Consider the following 25600-nt stretch of genomic DNA (forward strand, 5'->3'; position numbering starts at 1 on the left):
AGTACAAGATGAGAACACAAAAATAAGAAAATAAGATCCAAAACAAAAACAAACCAATAACCTCCCTTTCCACAAACACATTTAAAAAGACAGGGGCTGTTAATTAGCCAAAGGCCTGGTTAAGGAGAAACATTTTTGCTGGTGCCTAAATTTCTATGATTCTATTATTTTTCTTGGGGAAATGTTCACAGAACATTTTGCTGCGCAACAGACACTGAGTGAACAGTAGTGCACTAGTGATAGATGTGCATCCTTGTTTTCACCCTTCCCTCTAGTGAATCCAGAACAGAGATTTGTTGTTTAGTCGTTTAGTCGTGTCCGACTCTTCGTGACCCCATGGACCAGAGCACGCCAGGCCCTCCTGTCTTCCACCGCCTCCCGCAGTTTGGTCAGGCTCATGTTTGTAGCTTCGAGAACACTATCCAACCATTTCATCCTCTGTCGTCCCCTTTTCCTTGTGCCCTCCATCTTTCCCAACATCAGGGTCTGTTCCAGGGAGTCTTCTCTTCTCATGAGGTGGCCAAAGTATTGGAGCCTCAACTTCACGACCTGTCCTTCCAGTGAGCACTCAGGTCTGATTTCCTTAAGAATGGATGCGTTTGATCTTCTTGCAGCCCATGGGACTCTCAAGAGTCTCCTCCAGCACCATAATTCAAAAGCATCAATTCTTCGGCGATCAGCCTTCTTTATGGTCCAGCTCTCACTTCCATACATCACTACTGGGAAAACCATGGCTTTAACTATACGGACCTTTGTTGGTAAGGTGATGTCTCTACTTTTTAAGATGTTGTCTAGATTTGAGATACTATATAGAATTATTTATTAATTTGTTGAATAAATATCCTGCCCTTCGTCCCAAAGGACACCAGCTCTAGCTAGCGTTATAAGTACTATACTCCTCTTTGGCAATGGCTTAAGCTCAAATGTGGGTGATATAGCCCTAGTTGTCATAGTATAGCACTTCTATTGAGGGCTCAGCTGGGCTGTTGTATAGTGCTTCTGTTCAAAGCAATAGTACTAGGAAATAATAGCTAAACAGAATTATAGAGAAAACTTTTCAGTTGTGTAAACTTTAATCTTTGTACAGTAGAACATACAGTACTTGTCATAAGTATACAATTTGTACAATAATGCTTTCTTAATACAATGAAAAAAAATCATTTTAAAAACCCTGAAAAATTGTGCACTTTCTCAAAGTTTTAGCTTTGTTTTGCACATTGTTTTGCTTTTATATCAGGCAATAATTCTATAAGAATCATTTTTCTACATTTCACTGCTTTCATATACAACAGTCGTACACTATATGAAATTCAATATGCAGAACTACCGAAAGGAACTTTTCTTGAAGTAGTGAGGTTGTTGACTGTCAGGTACAGCCCCGGCTCAGGCAGTTATGTCAATCCACCTTGTCATCAGTCAACACAAGGTGCTATTACTAACATTGTAAAGGAGGTATCTGATGTTCCAGAATAAATGAGTTTAATTGTGTTGCAATGATCTTCCTCAGTTTGTTTTACATAAGCACTTCAGGTTCTATGTTAAACAACAAGTCATCGTTTCCCCTTCTGACTTCAAGTAGTAGAGGTGATTCATTCATTACTGCATCTTGCAGGTCAGCAGAAGTCTCCAATGGGCGCCCATTCACCTTAACAATGATATCTCCATCCTTAATCCCACCTCTGTGATGGCAAAAGAGAAACAGTAATAAGCTAAAGTCCACCCTTTTTGGTGTTTAAAAAACCCACAAACAAATTTATTTATTAAAACATTTTGACCTCCCCTAAACACTCCCAAGAGGGACGCGGGTGGCGCTGTGGTCTAAACCACAGAGCCTAGGGCTTGCCGATCAGAAGATTGGCGGTTCGAATCCCTGCGACAGGGTGAGCTCCCATTGCTTGGTCCCTGCTCCTGCCAACCTAGCAGTTCCAAAGCACGTCAAAGTGCAAGTAGATAAATAGGTACCACTCCGACGGGAAGGTAAACGGTGTTTCCGTGCGCTGCTCTGGTTCGCCAGAAGTGGCTTAGTCATGCTGGCCACATGACCCGGAAGCTGTACGCCGGCTCCCTCGGCCAGTAAAGCGCGATGAGCGCTGCAACCCCAGAGTCGGTCACGACTGGACCTAATGGTCAGGGGTCCCTTTACCTTTATCTTAAACACTCCCAAAGCATCTTACAATGAATTGTTACTGTTATTGTTATTTACAACCCACCCTGTAGCCTAAGGTCCCAGGGTGAGTTACAGCATTAAAAACAATATTAGAACAAAAATCAGAACAAAAAACAAAAATAAGCACAGATATTACAGACTTCTCCTACATGATTTGAAATCTAATACAGCTGAGACTTTAAGAATAATACTTAAAAATGAAATACCACTGGATATACAACTCCAGAAAAAGAAAGTAGGGCTCTCATTACAAGTTTTTTTAGACGGTTAAAAAATAAAAATCAGTCAACACAAGTTGAACCTTGAATCTAATTGTGCCTCTGAGTTTATGCTGGATTTAGCATGTTCTAAGCAACTGCTTCTGGATTGTGACCAATATACCTCTGAGATGGAGAATTTGGAACAACTTCATGCACATAAATTCCACTACTGACATCTGGAAAATCTGGATCATCGAGCTTAAGTTCTTCCACTAGTCTAAAAGGAAAAAGAAAAGAAGCACAAATATTACCAAAATTGAATCATTGTATTACTATTGCTGCTGCAGCTTTTGAAGAATCCAGGATTTCTACCTCCATGAATTAACATTTTAAAACAACTTTGCAGTATTGTGTTAAATGGAAGTTAGCAGTGCAAGTGAAACTTGTAAGACACAGGCTGTTTATGTGGCCTCTTGGTGAGAGGCAAGGTGGATGAGTAGTTTTTCTGAAAAAACGGTTGTAACATTCAGCTTCTGGGAACAGATGTAGTACCCCAGAGGGAGGGAAACTCATGCAGGAAGGGGCAGGTGGGCTGTGCTGCACAGCTCCTCTGGTTTTTTGGAAGGAAGCGTTGAGAAAAGCTTACTGGGTGTCTGAAAGATTAGGAACACTATTTCTTCTCAAAGTGGGAGAGGATGAGGATGAGCCCATCCCTCCCCACTCCCATCTCTGGATATTTTGGGTTGTATCCAACAAAGCTGCCCCATTAGTGCAAGAACTTCCAGCTGAGCAATGGGACTTTCTCTCCTCTGATGCTCAAATCTGCATCATAGGGTTGGGGGAAGTTCTCTGAACAGATATGGGGGCTGGGGGAGTACGCATGGGGAGGGCAGAGGGAGAGGAAGTCCTGGAGTGCAGGCAGAAGTCTGACGGGCCGCCTTTGTTGACTATAAACCTCTGGGGTTGAGGAAAGTGAGCCTTTTTCTGCTGCCATTAAAAGCAAACTGGGTGGATGATAAAATGACAGTTATTCTTGTTTTGTATCAGAATGAGGCCACCAGCCATGAGGCTTCCAGGCATGTGCTGCTCAAGTGATTCCCACTGTGTAACCTGTGCAGCATCAACTGAGGTTTGTGTGCAGAGAGGTAAAGCTTTGTTGTTGTTGAGTCATTTAGTCGTGTCCGACTCTTCGTGACCCCCTGGATCAGAGCATGCCAGGCACTCCTGTCTTCCACTGCTTCCCGCAGTTTGGTCAAACTCATGCTGGTAGCTTCGAGAACACTGTCCAACCATCTCGTCCTCTGTCATCCCCTTCTCCTTGCGCCCTCCATCTTTCCCAACATCAGGGTCTTTTCCAGGGAGTCTTCTCTTCTCATGAGGTGGCCAAAGTATTGGAGCCTCAGCTTCACGATCTGTCCTTCCCGTGAGCACTCAGGGCTGATTTCCTTCAGAATGGATAGGTTTGTTCTTCTTGCAGTCCATGGGACTCTCAAGAGTCTCCTCCAGCACCATAATTCAAAAGCAAGCTACTTCAGCATTAATAAGAGGCTGCTGCCTAAGCCATCCTTCGGAGAATGTATTTTTCACTCTGCCCACCCACATAAACAAGGAATGGGGGCCCTTTCTTGCTGCCTGGCAGAGGAAGGGCAGTGAGGCGAGAGGATTGCAGAGAAATCAGGGTGGCACCCAGAGGACACCTTGCCAAGGGACCCCTCAGACTTGGCAGTGCTTCTGGCTGGCATTCCTTTTTGGAGTTTGCTGAAATAAGCAGTTTCTCATCAGCTGCTGGGCCTTGAGGGGCCTGTGAAGAGCCCAGGCGTCTCAGGGAATTGGGGAACATCCTAACAGGGTGTTCGGGGAGTTCCAAGGATTCTGCTGCTGCCAATGCCACCCTGCAGCTGCGTAAGAACTTCTTGCCAATTTTGTTTAATTTAAAAACATTGTGTTCTGCTTCTCTTAGCAACCCAAAGTTATCCCCAAAGCCTTTACACCACCGAAGATCACAGCTTCCTTGTGGAGGAATCGCTGCAAGCCCCTCTTATCACAGTACACAGCTCACACGTAATCTTGCCTGAGAAACTATTTCCACAAATAAGCTGGCTGTTGTATCAGCTGAACCCAATTCTCTGTTCCAATGTGTTGGCTCCCAACAGTTTTTTATATTTTATTTTACAAAATGCAGTTGCAGAAACTGTGATCTAAAATGGAATATGAGCTTACAGTTCTTTTCTGCCAAAAAAACCACTCCCCTCCCAGCTGGTTCTGCCCTGAGACAAGCAGCTTTTGGGGTGTGTACTATTGTTTTGTTTTTAATCAGGAAAACCTGAGTGGTCTCTTATCCTCTGTGCTTATCTTCCACTTTAGATGGCACCCTTAATTTTGTAAAAGGAAAAATACTGGGGGCAAACTGCATGTCATGCGAACTTTGGTCCTTAGTCATTATAAACTCAGGAGTGTCTCTAATAAAACATAAAATCACAGCCTAGCTACACACATCCATGCACACATGTAAGAGGCATTCGCATGCATAAGCTGCCTTCTGCAGACACTGTGGATGTGCATCCACAGCCTCGTTCAAGAAGTCCAAGGTTATTGTCTGTGGTAAGGTGCTTTGACTCAGGTGAGCTTCTTGTGGCCACCCCCTTCAACAAGGCAACAGCAGCTTCTCCTCCTCTTCCTGACTGAGATGGGAGGCAGCTGCTGCTGCTGCAGTCTGTGGGATGTGATCCATGAGACGCAGTCAAGTACAACATTCCTTGAAATGCTAGAGAAGACGTAAAAGGGAATGTTTGGTCCAGCCAGTCAAATCTCCCTGTTCCTCCTGGCTGGAGCATCCTTCTTTTTGCATGTGATAGAAGGTGGGCGTGACCTAACCTGTCCAGGTAACAAAGGGAGAAGTCACGCAGCACACCTCCCTCTTTTTGACTTCCTTCTTCGTTTGGCCAGCTTTTAGCTAGGACTGCTCTGCTAGCTCTCAGCTAGCAGAAGCCCTGGGATTATTCCCCCATATGGGCTAGATCCACAGGTACATATTTGTAACTAAGTCTGCCTTCAGGAATCCAACTGTGAACTGATGTAAGTAAACTTCTTTTATTAACTTTGAATAAGATTGTGGTGTCTTTATTCTTTTAAGAGGGATTCAAGGGAACTTACCAGGAATGTGCAATTCAATCTGAGACAGACTGAATTGTATAATAGTGAGAGGCTCACATGAGCCTGCAACCAGCTATCTGCTGTGCGTGTAAAAAGGGGAATGTAACTCTGCTAAGTAAAGGAACTTGCTAGTGCAGGTTAGGAAGGATATTAATAAACAAAATATCTTCTCCTGTCATCCTGAACATTCCCACACAGACGTTCCTCACTGCTTGCCAAAATGAGCAGTTAGGCAGAGCAGAGAGGAGCAGCTGCGGTCCATGCTTGCTCTGTTCTCTCCCAAGAGGCTATGGCACCTCCTTACCACCTTCATCACTGGCACCCTCAGATGTACAGGAGATGAACTTTACCTGTCCTCTCCCTCTGGACAGATGTGAGGATGAGACCTGTGGTCCAATCCCCACTGCTGCCAGCATCTCCCAGTACCTGGTACTGCTGCTGCTCACTCACCTCTCCTGCCTGTCTACTTGGGCTGTCAGTTGGTGGCACAACACAACAGCAGGCTTTCCTATTCAAGGCAGTAGCTGCAAAAGAGAGGCTATCCGTGCCAGCAGGGGTGCAGTGCCACTGAGGGAGGGAGGGCAGCAGCTGCCCAGATGCTCCTCTTCCTACACAGCTGGTCAGGGGGTAGCGCCAATGGGCCTTCCTGAGGCATTATGGCATTGGTTGTTGCCTGAAAATGCTGACCCCAGATGCCAGCAATGCTTCTTTTTGATGTGAATGAGAGTGCTCATCTGGTCCACCCGTTGTTACACATGATTCGCAGCCCCTGGCTACAACTGGATTTGGGCGCAGGGTTACAATTCTGCACATGGGAGATGGGCTTATTTCAACTGGAATTATATACACGAATGCAGCTCTGGGTGTTCTGTAGTTCAGTACACCAAGAGAGACTTACGCAGGTGTTATTGTCAGCATCCTTATTCCAATAAACCTTTTTTTCATATCTGGAATAAAAATGAAAACCTAGTTAGCTTTTTTAAAACGTTCCAAAGAACAAAGTAACATAAAACACTACAGAATTACATAAAAACCTCTATAAAATAACCAAAGTTTCTGCCATAAGCCATCTCTTTAAGACAGTTGGGTTTCTCAGCAACATATTGTAAATTTTATTTATTTTTTAAAGTATTTCTATGCCTCTGTATAATAAAATAAAAGAACAGTGTACAGCGTCAAAACATTAAAACCAATGCAGATAATCATTAAAATGCCCGGCTACTGTATTTTTCGCTCCATAAGATGCACCTGACCATAAGACACACCTAGTTTTTAGAAGGGGAATGCAAGAAGAAAAAATATTTTTAAAGGGAGCGCTGAGCAGAGCCTGTATGCATCCCAGGCTCTGCTCAGCGCTCCCTTTCACGAGCCGCGTGGAGCATGTATGGGCTGCCCTTCTCCCTCCTCAGGGGAAAAGCCCCACGCGGCTAGTGAAAGGGAGTGCGGCTCTTGGGGGCTTTTCTGGGAGGTGGGGGAAGGGACTGAGGGGCTGCCCTCTGTCACTTCCCCCAGCTCCCACAAAAGCCAGCAAGAGCCGTGCGCTCTTTAAAGGGAGCATGGCACCTGTGGGCTTTTCTACGAGGAGGGAGAAGGGACTGACACAGCCAGTCAGTCCCTTCTCCCTCCTCGGGAATAGCCCCCAAGAGCTCTTTACCCACCTGCCTCCCACCTGCATTCGCACCATAAGACGCACACACATTTCCCCTTACTGTTTAGGAGGGGGAAAGTGTGTCTTATGGAGCGAAAAATACGGTAATTAAAAAAAAGTTTAAAAGGAAACAGCTGCCATGCACTGTCAACATAAGAAGGTCTTCACAGAAATGTCCCCAATGGCCAGGGTTGGCCCAGCTCAAGTGCCAGCCCTCCCAGGGCTCAGGTGTGCTACATAATGGGGCTGAGAAAGGGACCAAGGCCTGGCATTTCCTCCCTCAGCCAGCGTCTTAAGGGCTCTGCCATAAGGGAAGGAGGGCAGAGAAGTCCACGTTTGTGTGTATGTGTGTGTGGCGGCACAAACCAATCTCTACAGGCAGCAGTTCAAGCCAATTCATAACATCAGGTTGTTAGGAAAGCTTACGGAAAGGCCAGACAATCTGCCAAGTTTCTAAACTATGTGGCAGCTTCCTATTTTTAGACCTTACGACTTACAAAGTTTATATACATGATCTATTTCGCCTAAGGTAAAACCTGTCTCCAAAGTGCTTTCTGGAAAGGGCAAGCAGTTCTATATCTGCAGCAGTTCTCAAACCTTTTTTTCTCTGTATGACCTCAGAGCAGGGAAGGTGCCCTGTCCCCAACACAAGGGGATGACTGACAGTGAGGCTTTGTTTAAACTTTGTTTTAAAAACAGCCACAGGGCCCTGCAAATTAGGCGGGGAGCACAGTGCCGAGAGGAGTGTCAATACTCTCCACCTTTTTCTCGTACAAGTGCCCTCTCTGGCTGCTACTTCCCCCACCAGGAAACCTGTGACATGGCGGAGCAGGCTTTATACAGAGAAAAGGGCCTCCTGTTCCCTGGTGCCAATACCATTTGGGGGACTCACAGCTCTGTTTAAAGAGAGACTGAAATGGACGGAAGAGCAAATGTCTTATGTGGTTTGGCCCTAAAACGAGGGCTGTTTCCATGTGGAGGTGTTTTCTCACACAATGGGGACCTCAGGTCTGAATTTTCCACATGCACATTGGTGCAAGGGTTCCACACCAAAAAGCAGATTTAATTTTCTGCCTTTTGATTCTTAAGCCAATGTTTCCCATTCACACTAGTGGGTGGGCGTTGAGAGGATATATGCGTGTGCTGAGTGCTTGTCCTCTCCTCACTAATAGTACTTGCCCACCTTCCATTCCCATTTTGTCAAACTGGGCATACAGAAAGGTGCATCTTTCCTAAAACGAATGCACTTAAACACACACACACATCCAGTGTGCAAGAGTGAACATTACCAATGCACGATATTTCATAATGGACAAGGTGAAGGGTTGTGAATGGGGGTGGGAGGCAGAAGAATTCTCATTCTCTCTCCCCACCCCCCTTTTGTCTGCCCGCTTCCCTCCCTCCTTTCCCTGGCATGGAAACAACAGCTTTCTAAATAACTCATGACGCATATAACTCAAGCATTTTGTGAATATTTAACACCTGCCAACATCCAGTCCTCATATTCTCTCCCCTGAGACTCTGATGATTCGACACCATGCTGCTATTAAGCTTTTTACTAAGTTTAATAGTAAAAAGCTCAATAGCAGCACAAGAGGTATGGGGGATGGTATCCATTAGTGAAAAAAGGCAAAAGGTAAAGGACCCCTGGGTGGTTAAGTCCAGTCAAAGGTGACTATGGGGTGAGGCCCTCATCTCACATTTCAGGTCGAGGGAGCCGGCGCTGGTCCACAGACAGTTTTCTGGGTCTTGTGGCCAGCATGATTAAACTGCTTCTGGTGCAACAGGACACCATGCCGGAAGCCAGAGTGAACGGAAATGCCGTTTACCTTCTTCCTGCAGCAGTGCCTGTTTATCGACTTGAACTGCTGTGCTTTCGAACTGCTAGGCAGTGGCGTAGCGTGGGTTGTCAGCACCCGGGGCAAGGCAAGTAATTTGCGCCCCCTAACCTGTGGATTTGCGCCCCCTAACCTGTGGATTTGCCCTAACCCCAGATGTTGCGCCTGGTGCGGCCGGCACCCCCTGCACCCCCCACGCTACGCCACTGCTGTTAGGTGGGCAAGAGCTGGGACAGAGCAACAGGAGCTCACCACCATTGCGGGGATTTGAACTGCCAACCTGATTGGCAAGCCCAAGAGGCTCAGTGGTTTAGACCACAGCACGACCTGCATCCCTAAACCCATTAGTATGGTAGGAGGAAAACTTTCAAGTTGCCTTCTAGGCATTTTTTTTATTGTAAGTCATTTTGAATGGGCACTTGTGCAAAAAAGCAGCGTAGAACATTGTAAATAAAATAAATAAAAAATAAGACTGGCAAGGCTCCTTCCTAATTCTATCATATGTACTTCATATATACACTTAGTGACCACCACCCAGCTGCAAAATTTCATTCGCTTTAATGTCTGCAAAAGAACAAGGCTGAGTATTTTCCCAAAGAACCATCAGCTTTTACCGTTTCTAACTTGGCTTGGCTTTTTGGGGTGAGAATAGTCCCTATAGGTTCCTAAATAGGTTTCATGTTTTCTAATGGGTTGGTTTCAGCATGTGTGTACGTACGTACATGTACACACAGAGAGACATATGTATCCAAAACAGCTATTCTGTTAACACAGCAGAACTTTCCATTCCTCTCTTCTCCCTGGCAGACTCCCCCATGCACCCTCAAAATCTGCTCCAGAAGGCTGGAGGACCTTCCGGGGCACATCTGGAGGTGGGCAGGGAGGGGAAGTCCTGGTGGCTGAGTAGGACTCTGCAAGTGCAGCACTGGATGAGACCCATAGTCATTAGTGCATAATGTTGCTCCTAATTACTTCCCATATTGCTTCTAGAGTAAGCAGCAACAGGCTTTTAATCTATGAGTAAGTAGGGGAAAGGAAATGAGGGACTCGTGTTTCTGAAACAGTTAAAGCAGCAAGGATCAAAGATGGAGCTGGGTAATTAATAGAGGATATTTTGTGGTTTTCCAGTTGTGAAGTGTTAGGAGTCCAGAAAGGGATTTTTCTTAGCGATTTCTCATGTCCTTTTCCTGCAACAGCAGGGACTTCTATTATTAGTGGAGAATTACTCTGGTGACTTGTGCTTCAAATAATGATCTAACCAACCCTGCTTCCACTCTGTAACTACAGCTGGATGAGGAAATGTATGTGCAAATAGATATTTTGCGACCTGTTCCTCCACTGATCCAACAGCTGGGGCCATGCGGAAGGGACAAACTGGATGCTGAGGTGGGGGGCGGGCGGAGAAAGGGACTTGGTTATAACCATCTGTGCATTGTATTTTATATTTTATAATTATTAAAATGTGCCCCAGATAGGGACCATAATTACTTCTGCAGCTGGAGGCTGAGTTTTTCCAGAGTTGGTGGAAATAATATCAGAAATTACGTAACCATTAAAAATGCTTCAATTATGTTTAATGCCACACTTTGTCTCTAATTCATACTCACAGGCAGATATTGAAATATGAGTAATAACAATTCCAAGAGCAATTAATACTGACATCTTTATGAGCCTCAACACACAGTTCTAGCACTTCATTGTCAATCCAACGTGAGAACTGAGTCGATTCAGTTCAGCGGCAGCAACACAGGAAAAGCTGGCGCAACAGCTTATTGTGCTGTGCCTGTTCTGTGGATAAGCAGCCCCCAGTGCTTTCTGTCTGGCAGCCTGGAGGAGCACTTGCTACTAAAAGTGTGTGAAGAAATGAAGGGGGGGGGGGGTTAGAAAGGAAGGAAATTAAGGCAGCCAGCTAGGACAGAATGCAGAAGAGCGATATGTACGATTTGAAAGGAGCCCGGCTACTTACCATGCCCTAAGCTGCACTAGTAATGTACTAGTCAATTTCACACATGGAAAAATAGTCATCATTGTAGGCTCAACACAGAAGGAGGAAAAGCGAAGTCTGAGAGAGTGAGGGGAAGGGTCCAGTGGGACGGGAAACAGGATAGGGACCACTAGTGAGAAAGGAAGGAGACCCAGCTTCTTTCTCTTAATATAGCAGAGGTTGAAGGGGGAAGTAGCAGAACTCGTGGTCCCTAAATAGTGCTGGTGCTCAGATGGACTATTAGACCATTTTAATGTCATTTGAGCTGGCAAACTGTTCTGCCAACAGATGATACAGCCATAACATAAAAGCATATTTATATCAAATAGCACTTGCAATGGGATGCATGTGGAAAAGCACTTGGGCAGGAAAACCGAGAATCAGTTCCAGTCTCAAAACGATATATGATCTCGATAACACAATTGTGATAATATGCTATTATAATCATGCATATTGCAGTACATGCACAAACTCCCTGAGTGCAAACAGTTTCAGGAGTAGCACAATAACGTCATGCCAACATCCATCTTATCACTGCAGATATGAAAGAATTTGTTTAAGCATCTTTCATCTGAATAAGAGGCCTCCTTTATTTATTATTATTTAATAATGCTATAAACTATGCCGGGGGCAAATGCTTAGTTATAACTAAATGTTTGCTTTTCCTAAGAGGCTGTGTTCTAATGTGGCAATCCTAAACCTATTTACCTGGAAGTAAGCCCCACCGAATTTGATAAGACTTGTTTTTTAAGGCATGTGTAGGACTGTTACGTAAGAGTATTGTGCGGCCACATAATATCATCATGAAGAACTGTTAAGGTGGCCTAGGGCATTTCTATCAAAAATAAACTTTTGGCTGCGCTAAACCGGAAGTACAATATATTCCCTAGTCCAGTGATGGGGAACCTCAGGCTCAGGGCCCGTCCCCAGGCCATAGCACACCTTCCCCAGGCCCTTACCAGCCCCGCTTTGCACCCTCCTTGGGCGTTTTTGCCTGCATGGACCATGCCCCTGAACTCTGACCATGCTTCTTGCATCCCTGGGAGGAGGGTGCAGAGGGGTGTGTGAGTATCTATAGAAAATAGCCTACTGGCGAAAAAAATGGCAAAATTCACATTTGTTGCTCTGCCCATTTTTGCCTCTGAAAAGGTTTCCCCACCCCCTGCTCTGGTCCAATCCCCGACAACTGCTTTCAAATTTTACCTTTACTTTCTTTGTCAGAATTCTCCGAGAGGAATCGAGCAATGCGATCGGAAGGAATAGCAAAGGAAATTCCTGCAGCAACCTTTAATGTATTGATGCCAATCACTTCTCCATCCTGTTGAAGTAAGATACCAACACATTTCATTTGTTATTTTAAAAGCTTTTGCCTTTAAAAAGAAGTGTATTCCTAACAGGCAGCTTGTGCTTTTATCACAATAGTAAATTAGCAACAATCAGCGCTTTTTTCTGACATGGTACTCACTGCCACAGAGTACAACCCCCTTGGTCATTTTACCAAGGTAGAATTATAGAGTTGGAAGGGACCCCGAGGGTCATCTAGCCCAACCCCCTGCAATGGCCAACCTGGGGCTCCAATCCACAACCCTGACATTAAGAATTTCATGCTCTATGCTATCAGTGCCAGCACTCCATTTTTAACCCCAAAAAAAGCTCTGATTGTGTAAGCTTGGCTTTTTGCAACTGTCATGCGTCGCCATGGCTTGTGATGCTGGACTGAGTCTTTGGCTTCTGCATTCAGCTCTATGAGCATTCAGCTCTGCCTTGCCCAGTGGACCAGTGGGCTGGGCTTCCACAGCATTTTTGGATGTCACAAAAGAGACCCAGGGCACCTACCACAGCTCAGTGGTGGAGCCCAGGCTTTGTGCGCCCAGGGTCTCGTGTTCGGTCCCTGGTATCTCTGGTTAAGGAATCATGCAGAGCAGGGCTGGAAAAGTCCTTTCTCTGCTTGAGAGCTTGGAATGTCGCTGCCATTCACAACAGACTTAAAGACTGTGGGAATTAGGTTAAATTAGAAGAGGAAACAAGGCTGGGTATCATCAATGCGTGGATAGACCTGTCCTTCTCTCACTCATGATAACCCAGTGAACTTCACGGTCAAGTGGAGACTAGAACCTTGGCCTCCCAGGTCTAGCACTCCAGCCACTACATGAAACAACTCCTACGTTATTGGCCAAACTGAGACTATCAAGATGGCAATTTGGGTAACTGTCCCTTTTTGGGGAAAAAACTATTCAATCTGATAAATGAAAGCAGAAAGATGCTTATCAAGCTCCTTTAAAGTAATCTGTCCTTACCAGGTTTACCAGAGGTCCTCCTGAGTTTCCGTACTGCAAAACAATATCAGAAAACGTTATGGCTACTTTCAGGAAGTGAACATCGTATTTCAATGAAGCATACTTTATCAGGCAGCAATTCTGTATTTTCTGCCCCACAAAAGCTGCTGTGTGCACCTTAGACTCATTTTCTTCACAGGGAGCTCACTTCAGTGCTGCTAATGCAGCGGTTTGACTTCACCGCTAAAGGGTGCACTCCATTGTCTCTCGAGACAGACAGATGCCAACAACAACAATATGCATGCACCATATGCAGACATAAAGACACACGTTCATTCCCATGCACAAGCTGCAAGTTTCAGTAAGACAGCAGTTCAGCTAAAATTACTGAGACAGCTAGGAGAACACAAATGTGTGAGGCCAATCTTAGCGCTTTCTGCATCTGCATCTCTATAAGGCACCTCAGCTTTTTGCCTCACTGGAGAATGACAGACATGCCTGATGTTGGCGGACACAGAGTTGCCCTCCCACTCCCATCTTTCTCAGAACTTACACTTGTCTGGCCTGTCATGCATGGGCTGTGTGAGTCACTGGAAAGACCAGGAGTTGGTTGCTTTCCACTTCCCAGGAACTTTATGGCTGGAGACCCCACCACATCCCAGATGAGGGAATGGCAGCTGAGCCCAACAGGGATGGTCAGGCAGTAGAGAAATGGAACAACCAGAGAAAATGAAGGTTCTCAAGCCATCAGTATAGCCAAAAGGACCCCCCACCTCTGCACTACAGGGTCACAACCTGATCTAAGATAGGTCGCAACAGCAGCGCTACCACCACACACATAAGTAGTAAAAATTAAGTTATGGGATCACCAAGTGCATTTTGGGGTAAAAGGTGGGCCCCAGGTCTGAAAAGGTTAACGGCTGTTGGCCTACAGCACCCCTTTCAGGAGTCTGAGATGCCACGCTGCTGCTGGGAGTGGTCAGGGTTAAGGTAGCCCTGCTGATTAGGGAATAGGACTAGAGTCCTCCTCCTGCAAAGAACATCAGCTGAAACATTAAAATAATGAGCCAATGCAAAACAATTTGCCAAGTTCTACAAGTTGCTTTTTCTTAAGAAACAAGGACAGAGGTTAAACAATGATTCATCAACACCAGTAAAATAGAAAACATTAAACAGCCTTTGTTATTTCATAAATACAGACCACTTTCAGTTTCTTTGAAATACAGGCAGCTGCCATTTTAAGCATGTTCAATGTGCATGACTGTGCACACAGGCATTGTTCCCAACCCAAAGCCACCCCAAAAGTTACAAAAATGTCACAAAAATGGGTAGAACTGGGTATTTGCAGGCTTTTTCAGTGGTGTTTCAAATATATGCGATTTCACTTCAACATGTCGTGCCTGGGAACGTAACCCCTGCGTAAATTGGGAGTTGCCTGTAGTCAAAAGATGTATTGAATGTACTGGACTGCTGTAAATTGGATAAACTGTAAACTGTGATATTACTGGAAAACCTTCCAATACTATGTTCTTTCTCAGTAGTTGGACTGATTAAAAATCATCACCTCTGGTCCTTCATAGATTTTGAGATTTCCTGAAATCAGAGGATTTACTTACATTGATGATAGCATCTGTCTGAACATAATCCATGTCAGAATCCTTCAAGCCAAGCTCTTTGCCATCCCGCTGGGCTGTACTGACAATCCCTGTTGTCACTGTGTTCTGCAAAGCAAAGGGACTCCCAATGGCCACAACAAATTCACCAGGCCTCAGATCTCCAGACAGGCCCATGGCGAGGAAAGGCAACTTTTTCTAGGAGATAAAGACAGTGGTTGCATTTGAGCCGAGGAAAGCAAACCATAGCATTCCCAGAATCTTTTTTAGTAATGTATCAGAACTAGGGACAGGGTAGGACTATGAAGAACTATGACGCTCACGGGGTGACTTTGGACTAAGTCTGCACTACTCAAGGCAAGCTACTGGGTTCCCAGGAGCCAAGCCCCGTGGCCTTACGCTCTGCACCACCCATACTGTGTGACTGCCACAAGCTTTGCAGATCAATCTCTGCTTTTCAAGGCCGCAGAACTAATCCTGACACCTGACTGACAACTCTGTAAACTGACCCCAAGGACCAGGGCCTCAGGAACCACCAGGCCCCAGCTTGAGCTCACTGCAGAGGACCCCCCATCTTGGCTAAGCCCGATCTCCTTTCCCAGCAACTGTTGCTTTTGGAACTTGGCCTTATGCCCGCCTTGAACACTCCAAGATCTGGGGATGTATCGGTGCAGAAATGTTAGTAAAATTTACATACAGCCCCACAAGAAAATTGAATCAAGACCACCAGGCCACCAACGTTCTGTTTTCAGTCCAATTCTCAACGTTTAAACTAGAGATGCCACTGAAAATAATAACTCCCAGGTTCATATTATGAATTGTGGCTGCTGCCCTCACATACAAGATGAACATTATAACCCCCACCCCAGTTTCCCCATGGCTCAGATTTAAATCAAGCCAGGGAAGAACTCAATTGCACTCTCTTACCCACCATGAAGGTGGGGAGAAATCTCTCTCCTTCCTTCTCCACCACATCTGTACTCCCAAAGACTGTTGGGGAATATTGTTTGCAGTGCTCCTGATATCTAAAAAGAGGGTGAGCAGATGCCATTGTACTCCCAATCAGGGATGGGATGGGAATTAATTCCAACTGGTTTGGAATAATTTATGCTATTTACCAATATCTTTTGAAGTAAAAGGAGTTTCTTAGCTTTTTCCAAGCCGCTTCATGAAGTAATTGCGGGCGGTGGTGGTAAATCTATCATGAATTTAAACTTTACTTCTTTGTGTCTTTTATAATGAACAGCACTATGAAAGAACTGGAGTTTAGAAATCAATCCGGGTTTCCCTTTTCCTCTTGCTTCCAACATCTTGTCAGGAAATAAGAGTCACTGTACCATCTATGATTTATGTTTTAGGCGTTTCGGAGTGCACATTCATCTACAAATCTGTTCTCAATCTAAATCACTTGAAAGGAACTTGGCAAAATGTAAGAAATTTCCATTTGTGGAATGTTTCACTTGTGATGCATTTCATGCCTATTAAGATAAGATCCAAGAGGAGAAGCGCCCTCTACCTCAATGCACTTTAACCCTGCTAGAATCACTACCTTCTTAGGGAAAAACTAGTTGTTACGAGAGACACAAGCGCAGCTCTTTCCTGAGCAACTATTCTGATTTCTTTGCTGTCCTTGAAGTGTTATCTCACACTTTCGCTGCCTTTCCCCATCACTCTCCTTCCTAACAAAAAGTGGGGGTGTTTTTTAAAAGTGGATTTGTTGCACCAGAGTACTTTAATCCACTTTATTCGTGAAAACCGCAATTTCAGGTATGTGACTGAATCCTTACCATAAAACAGTGAGAGTCTAAGGCAACTATGGAGTGTCAGCAGCCTCAGGTTTCAATGCAAAGAGCATTTGTCAAATATTGGGCACACTTCCTTTGCCCTACTTACCCGCGGATTAATCTTTATCGTCGCTATATCAGATTTCTTATCAATGTCTTTGATTGTTGCATCATATGTATCTCCATTCTGCAGCTGGATTTTCAGTCGTTGTCGCCCGGTGACTGTGGAGGTGCTTGACACCACGTGGGCATTGGTTACAATTAAACCTGCATCTGACACAATAAACCCAGATCCACTGGAAAGAGGAACATTCCGGCCAAACAGAGGGTGCCTGCAAAAAATGCCACCTCTTAATCAATGAAGCTCACCCAGAAAAAATAAGCAGGCCACAACCGTGATCTGCACCCTTTCCCCAGAAACAAAAAGAGGACAGTGCCTCTTCTCCAGAGAAATGGCTGGGATGGCAGAGCTGCTACAAGGTATTAACATAAGAGACCCATAAAATGCCATAGAAATCCCAGCACATGCCCCACAAGCATCCAGACACTATACTAGTGATGCTCCTGCACTACAGACAGCCTTCAGGAGCAAGCCATCTTTAAGCATCTACCTGCAACAGCAGCTACAGCTTATACGTCCAAACAAAAGTCAGCCATAATTAGGTAATTCTCAATTCCTTTTTCTTTTCAGTTGCCCATATTCCAAGGCCAAACTACACATGTGGGGGATCTGTGGTTTTACCTGATCCTGTTTTATGTATTATATGGGGGGGGGGTTAATGCTTGTTTTACCAGCCACTTTATCTGAGTGAAGATCTCACAATGCCCTTTTACTTTTGTAAAAACACCTTCAAGGGGTTCCCAATTTGAATTGAGGTAGAGGGGTTGAGGTCTGGGGGTTGAGGTTGGTTAATTCCTCCCCCCTGTACCCTCTCTGGTTGGTATTAGCTACTGAGAAGAAAACATGCAAGTACAGTGAGAAAATGCATGTTTCCCCCCTCCATGACTAATGGCGTCACTTGGGGGCGGGGTGTTGAGTGATTTGCATTGGAGAACTGATTTGAAGGGGAAATGAGTTAAAACGACCCTCAACTCTGTGGGATCGTCTGCCCGCTTTCAGGAAAATAAAAAGAAATTGGGTGATTCAGTCCCAGAACTCCTGTGTCACGTTGTGTTGTTTGGCCCTGCAACTTAAGACAAATTCATGAGTACTGCGGAAGCAAAATGGCTGCCTGGAAGATTCCCAAGGAGGGGAGGCTGTGGACTCAAGAAGGCTGTAGGATGACAGGATACGATTGCCAGGGTTGCTCTTGTGCCTCAGGCTCACTTAGTGTAATGAATTTTAATACCAATTATATCTAGGGGCAGCTCCTACCTGAGGAAACTGAGGTAGATTTTGAATCTTCTTTACAAAAATATCAGTGCTCTGACATCCACATTTTAAAACGAGACACTTTTCTGCTATTCTCCCTTTTTGTAAATTTACCCTCAGGTTAAGCAGTAAAAGCTCACAGTGAGTACGGTGAACGTCCCCCCATTTCCTCTGCCAACAGGTTTCCTGAGGTACAAGAGACAGAGCTAAAGTCACCACAAGTAAGTTGATCTAATGTGCACTACAAATAGATGGTGGGTGATTAAATGCACCAAAACAGTAACCACCCAATACCAGAAAGATTTTCTATGGAAAATGCTCAGTTGCTATTTACTGTGCAACTCCACCCATTGTTGTTAGTGGTTTTAGGGCCATCTACACTTGCTGGTAAAATCCAGACTTTCAGTGTTCTGTTTGTCACCTTTGAGTCCATACTTGTGCACATTGTATACATATTTTATCCTGGAACCTTCTCCAGGAAACCCATGTTTCTTCATCCACTCCTTGGTTCTGCCTAGGCCACTTCTGCTGAGTGTCTGTGCCTCCAGCTCCATCCAGTTGGCTAGCCGGGCCTGAGCATGCAGCACAATTTGTATATGTGTTGCTGACAGTATTCTGCTCTAAATCGGACATGTGCAAAATCCACCTCAACAGAATGGTTGCATGAGCACAAAGTAAAGAGAAGGAAATCAAAAGAAATCTAGGATATCTACCATACACCCGCCCCTGCCCCCAGTCGAATCCCCAATGATGGCAAAGTAGTGTTGCGCTTTCCCGTTGTCATCAATACTAGGTATGTACTTGCACAGCATTTTTACTTTTAATCATAAATGCCAGCAGCTTACCTTAAGAAAAGTTCTATATGGACAACTGCTGGTGCAATCTTCTCCACCACATCTGCAATGAAGTTAAACTTATACCTTGGGCTGTTTGGCTGTTGATGATCTATACTAGCAAAGATAAAGGGAAGTGTTATTAAGAAATTAGAAATCAATAGGGATTTTGCTTATTTCTACATAATAGGAATGCCTGTTACGCCCCTGCCCCAGCCCTATTTTTGGGCCACTTCCAGACCCATGGTGATGAGCATGTGGGCAGGCAGCCATCAATCTGATGTGTGTAAAATGGTCATGTCCTGTATTTTATTTTGTCTCAGCTCTTCAGAATCAAGCAAATAATAATTTTTAATTTAAGGTGTGAAAAAACAAAATAACAATATAAATGTAAAGGTATCCCCCCCCCGAAAGCTTTTTGGTTAGTTTCTCAGAGAAACAAAAATTGTCCCTGTATTTTGTTTGTTTGTCATTCTGCATGAGGAAATCATCATTACAGGAAATGTAAAAATTGTAATTAGAAATAAATAAGTTCCCAGAAGTACTTGGCGGGGGAGGAATATTATTTTCTTTAAAAATGCTATGTTTTTGTTTTGCTTCTCTACAGGAGCATATCAAATACTCCAACATTTGGAAGGAGTTTTAAGCTTTTTTTAAAAAAAAATATTGTTTATTCTGGACTAGTGGTTCGTTTTTTTAACAGTTTAACATCTCATTTCCTCAGACGACATGAGTCATAATTATTATTTTATTCCATGCTGAACCTGTTGTGCTGAAAGTTGCTTTTAAAAAAATATATTCAAAGAAAATAAATGAAGGAAGCAGATTCTGAAGGGGATGGGCAAATTCCATTGGCAACATTTCAAAAAGTTTTCTTTACTTGCCAGAGGTCAACTTTATAACTTACAGCGCAAGTTCAATTTAGAAGGTGGATTTTAGAATTTATATTAACATTTAAATTTCTTATTTATTAATAAGTACAGTGGTACCTCAGGTTACATACACTTCAGGGTACAGACTCTGCTAACCCAGAAATATTGCTTCAGGTTAAGAACTTTGCTTCAGGATGAGAACAGAAATCATGCTCTGGCGGTGTGGCGGCAGCGGGAGGCCCCATTAGCTAAAGTGGTGCTTCAGGTTAAGAACAGTTTCAGGTTAAGAACGGACCTCCGGAACAAATTAAGTACTTAACCCGAGGTACCACTGTATATGCTGCCCCCTGCTTTGGGCTTTGACTCTCAGTAAGTATATACATCACACTCCTATCTGTGTTTCCCCATCACCTTTTAATTTCCCAACACCCATTTCCTTTCTATGCATATTTATTGTGATTCCAAATCCTCCATCAAAGTTATTCCTCATTAAACAAACAAAAAGGGCATTTTATACATTCAGCCACCATTCATACTTCTGCACCCTGCCAGGCACACCAGAGAGGTTTAAAGTGCACGTGAACCACACAACTTTGATTTTCCCAGGTGTGCTTTTGTGCACGCATGAGCATTCAATTGAACTCTCAAGGTCTTGAGGCTTCCTGTCCACACTAGTGAGATGAGCTGCATTTATTTGCACCCTGTGGTGTTGTCCTCTCCCCTCAGTTGGTATTTCCCCACCCACCATAACTTCTGGAAACCTGAGGTCAATTGTGGGCATATTTGTTTAGCCAATTCTTTTCCATTTTTGAAATACAAGTTTTCCATTATACCAGACTTGCACAAAGGACCACCTATCCCCAAATGAACTAATCCAGACCTGGCGAAAATCATTTGAGGCCCTTCTTCATGTGCGTCCAACACATGAGGCCCAGAGGGTGGCAACAAGGGAATGGGTCTTTTCTGCAGTGGCTCCCTGTTTGTGAAATGCTCTCCCCAGGGAGGTTCGTTGGCACCTTCACTACATATTTTTAGGCACCAGGCCAAACAATCCTCTTCTTCTTCTTCTTCTTCTTCTGGTATATATTTTGTGTTTTCATTTTGGAGTCTTATGCTGTAAACCACCCTGTGATCTTGGGTTGAAAGGCAGTATATAATTTTTTTTAATAATGATGATGACAATAAAAGTGTTGCGAGGTCTGCTGTGAGCATATTTGTTTACCTGTGTGGGTGGGCAATTTTTTTATTATAAAAAATGTTTTTGAGATACAAGTTTTGTGATATAGCACACTTACACAAAACAGTGGGTTGAGCTTTTTTACATAAAATATGTGTTGCTCTCAACCCACCAGCAGCACACTGAGGAATGTCATGATATCCAACAAAACATCAGCACATAGGTTAAATCCCCTCCCTCACACACAATACTCTTCAATATGTCCACAGTTGGGTAAAATGAAATTATATGTTGATTCCCCCCCCCCCCACAAACCACATTATCTGTGGATCAGGGAAATCCAAATTAAATGGAGGGGAGTGTGAAAAACATGCACACACTGAATCCATTTTAAACTGCTGTGTGTATGCAGCCTAAGATAATGGCTTTTTTTTTCTCCCTTTGCCAACCTCCAAATATTGTGTTAAGAGTCTCTGTCTCTGCATTACTAAGAGGCTTTAATTTACAGGGTAAAACAGTTCTTCTTCAAAAACAGAAAGATCACAGCCCATTGTGCACATGTTTTCATGACTCAGCCACAGAACTATGAAATGCTGTTTTTAAAATTTTCAAATGGTATTACTTGTACACACAGAAAACCAAAGTAAACATTTTGAAACTGTCTGAAACTTGCAGGAAACAACCGGAAAAGAAAATAATGTTATTGTTTGAGTGTTTGTATTTCTAGAAGATTATGTGGGTTTTCTGGGAAAAACTGAATGGAAAGTTTCCCCCAAAAAAACTTTCCACTGTCCTAAAACCAAGGAGATCTGATTTAGCATGTTTGACATAAGTTGCTAAACAAAAACTTTAAAAAGTGTGTCATGTAAATTTTACATACTATCTGAAAATGTTACCCAATTGCCAAAAATAGTTCAACTGGGCTTTCTGATTCGAGGAAAAAAACCCCATCAGTTCCACTTACAGAGGAATCCTATACCCTAGTTACACCAGGATGCAGGATATGGGGGAAGGTAAGCAACTATGGGACGCGGGTGGCGCTGTGGGTAAAAGCCTCAGCGCCTAGGGCTTGCCGATCGAAAGGTTGGCGGTTCGAATCCCCACGGCGGGGTGCGCTCCCGTTGCTCGGTCCCAGCGCCTGCCAACCTAGCAGTTCGAAAGCACCACCAGGTGCAAGTAGATAAATAGGGACCGCTTTCTAGCGGGAAGGTAAACGGCGTTTCGTTGTGCTGCGCTGGCTTGCCAGATGCAGCTTTGTCACGCTGGCCACGTGACCCGGAAGTGTCTCCAGACAGCGCTGGCCCCCGACCTCTTAAGTGAGATGGGCACACAACCCCAGAGTCTGTCAAGACTGGCCCGTACGGGCAGGGGTACCTTTACCTTTACCTTTAAGCAACTATTATGCCAAAAAAATAGCTGCTGCCAAATCCTACTAAAATAGCATTTTAGAAGTGAAGGCATTGATTATTTAATTTCTATCCTGCTTAATATGTTTAAAACATCTCTAAGCGGTGTACTAAAAGCTTAAAAAGCAACAGACAAATATTACAAAATTACACCATTAACGTATTAAAATGTTCCATTAATGCAAAGTGACTAATATATATAAATCAGTATCAATTCATTTTCCTTCTGACACACGCTCCCTCTCAATCTCCGAGTTCTCACCCAGGATCCAAACAAACTCTCTGCTCACCCACAAAGGCTCATAACAAGAAGAGTTATGGAAACAACGGACATCAACCTAGTCTCTAGGCTTGCTTCCCTAGTGCTCCTTGAAACACTGCCTGTGCCCACCAATTGGAATAGCCCAGGGGCGCCGACTTATAAAAAATATTGGGGGGGCCCAAGACCTCCAAACCGCTGCTGCTGGGGGAACGAAAGGGGCGAGCCCCGGGCTGCCCCGACCTTAAGTGAACCTGTGAGGGCCCGCCCTTTGCGGCAGCCGATTGGCTGCTGCCGTGGGCGGTGAATATTAATGAGCTAGGGGGAATCCCCGCTTCTCGCGGGGCTGACGCCAGCCCCGTGAGATTGTTGATGGGTCGAGAGCCCGCAACCCCACCCCCTCTCTAGATCGGGAGTGGCTTTGTTTTAACTCATTACTGAATATATTTCAAAAGGTAACTATCGTCAAACAAGGAAAATAAAAAATACCAACATAATTTTGTGATTTTACAAAGCATAATATAACTAATAATTTTCTTAAATTATTGGGGGGGCAGAGCCCCCCCAAACGAATTTTTGAGGGGGCTCGGGCCCCCTCAGGCCCCATGGAGTCGGCGCCTATGGAATAGCCTTTCTCAGCCATGGGTCCCCATATGTTGTTGGACTACAACTTCCATCATTCCTAGCCAGCATGGCCAGTGGTCAGGGATGATGGGAGTTGTAGTTGAAGTTCAAGAACATTTGGGGACCCAAGGTTGAGAAAGGCAAATCTGGAGAGCGTGCTGGTGACATCACCTACATGCATGGAGAGAGGTTGATGAAGAACACATCACAGCACCACCAAGCCATCAGCTCCAGTGACACAAGCACCACCAACGTAAGACCATGGGAGTCTCTGTACATTGGTCCATTTTGGAGCACAGTACACAAAGGGAAGGGGAAGAGGAGAGATGCCACCACACAGAACCCAAAACACTTCTTAATGTTTTATCCTATCTCGAAATGGTGATAGTGTCGCTTGTGGTAAGCGTTGCTGGTGTGGCCCACTCAGTCTGTGACCCAGTAGTGGATCCCACCTTACCAGCTGAAGAACAGGGAACTACAATTTGTGCCACTGCCAAGAGTTGTTCACGGCACGTCTTAGTTTGTTGTTGCAGCTTTGATTTGATGCTACTGCCAGAGCTGGCCCAAGGCATTTAAAGTGAACCGCAAAGTGGATTTGTCACCCTGCCAGGGAAGGAGTGAGCGATGATCTAGATCAGGAGCAAGTGGGGAATAAGGATCTGCATTAGGAACAAGAGTGGGAGGAGACCAGCAGCGCCTCCTATTTGCCAAAAGGTCACTGTAGAGGCGGCCGTGGGTTGGGGGCTGCCAAGGAGGTGCCAGATCCGGCCTCCGAGAAGTGTGCCACAACTGCCACTGGCATTCCTTGGAGGCCAGATCTGCTGCCCTTGGAGGCCAGATCTGCTGCCCTTGTGGATCCTGCCACCCAAGCTGGTCGCCTCACTCTGCCTGGTGGGTGGGCCAGCCCTGAGTGCCGCAGTGTAACAGGAGGTTTGACCCTAACTAGATTGTTTTTCTTTTCTTGTTTTGGACGCAGAGCCACCTCCTCTCCCAGCCCCTTTTCCACTGCATGCAGGTCAATGTGAAAATATAATCCTCTAAATGTATAACTTTTTTGAAGATCAGAGGCTTACTGTTAGGCTTCGTTCAGCATGATGCACTAGGAAGGGAACTGAAAAGGGTTCAGCTGACAGAAGGAACCATGTCAGAACAAAACGTTCTTGAGATGCTGCCAGTAGCACATGCTCCCCCACCGGAGAGAGAAGTTAATGCAGTGCATTCAATCCTTCTCATTTCCCTACCGAGCTGTTATTACATGGAGAGGTTGCTCCCAAATTGGTTCTGTTGCCACGTTGGCACGTGGCACAAATCAGTACGTTCTTTGTCTTTTAATGGAATAAAGCATTGCCTTCACCAGAAGAATGCCCCGTCAGGAAGAGCGCATTGCCATAAAAAGCTTGCCTGCGGTGCTTGGCTCAACAAGAAAGCTGTCGGCAGCAAGACAGCTGAAGGCGAACGATGCAAGTTGCGCAGCGCGTGCATACACACTCACTCGTCTATTGCCCTGCTATTCTCTCTGGTGGAACAGGTGTTGCAAGTTTCTGAAGCGCCACGGAAGCATACAAAACCTGTTCGCAGGGCGGAGTGAGATCACAGCGACCACCACGCTGGAGCAGTGACAGCTGTCAGGCCGCCTTCAAAGTCCTGCGTCCAAAGCTCCCACCCCGCTCCGTATTTCTCTCTCGCAGTAGCAAGCGGATCAGGATCAGGACCCGGAGGGTCTGTGGCTCTCTGGGGGCTGGAGGGGAAGGCGGCCCCTAAGCGGCTGCTCTCCCTTCGGGCTCTCCGCTTCGCCCTGGCGTCTTAGGGGTCTCGTGGTTTGCGGGGGTCTTACCGGCTCCGCAGGCGCCTTTCTGGACCTGCACGACGGGCGGCAGCCCCTGCTGCAGAGCCTGGCGCTCGGCGCTCTTGAGGCGGCACCCGTTGGCGTACGTCCTGCCGTCGCTGCCGCACACCGGCGCGCGGAGCTGGCACTGGCACACGCCCGGGCCCTGGCCCTGCCCCGCGGCCGGGAAGCGGCACTGGAGGTCGTCTCCGCACGGCGGGTCCTCGGCGCGGCCGCACGCCTCGCCCTCGCCCGCCGCGCACACCAAGCAGCAGTTGCAGCCGTCGGGCACGTAGCCGCTGGGGCAGCCGGGGCTCGGGCACCGCGACACGTCGCAGCGCGCCGGGCACCGCGCGCCCCAGCAGCCGCGCCCCAGCAGCAGCAGCGCCGCCAGCAGCAGCAGCAGCTGCCCCGGCGCCCTCATGGCCGGCAGCCCCGCGCCAGCCTCGCTCGCCGCCCAAGGCGCCGTCCCGGCAGCGCGCCCCGCCAGCCAATCGGGCCGAGGGCGCCGCGCCAAGGGCGGGAAGGCGGTGCGCGCCGGGAACCGCCGAGGAGAAACGCAACCGGCA

At 45.7% G+C, this 25600-nt stretch overlaps 1 protein-coding gene across 1 annotated transcript; it reads right to left on the reverse strand.

Annotated features, from left to right (window-relative positions):
* Positions 1–1054: 1054 nt before the first annotated feature.
* On the reverse strand, positions 1055–25600 carry HTRA3 (HtrA serine peptidase 3). The gene is made up of 9 exons (XM_028744447.2): positions 25041–25600; positions 18881–18980; positions 16773–16995; positions 14883–15077; positions 13288–13320; positions 12194–12308; positions 6419–6467; positions 2549–2644; positions 1055–1679 (listed from the first exon to the last, which is right to left on the reverse strand). The coding sequence occupies exons 1-9, from the start codon at positions 25453–25455 to the stop codon at positions 1514–1516; spliced, it is 1392 nt and encodes a 463-aa protein (XP_028600280.2). The 5' UTR covers positions 25456–25600; the 3' UTR covers positions 1055–1513.

Source organism: Podarcis muralis, chromosome 9 (assembly GCF_964188315.1).
Source record: "Podarcis muralis chromosome 9, rPodMur119.hap1.1, whole genome shotgun sequence".
Lineage (NCBI taxonomy): Eukaryota > Metazoa > Chordata > Lepidosauria > Squamata > Lacertidae > Podarcis > Podarcis muralis.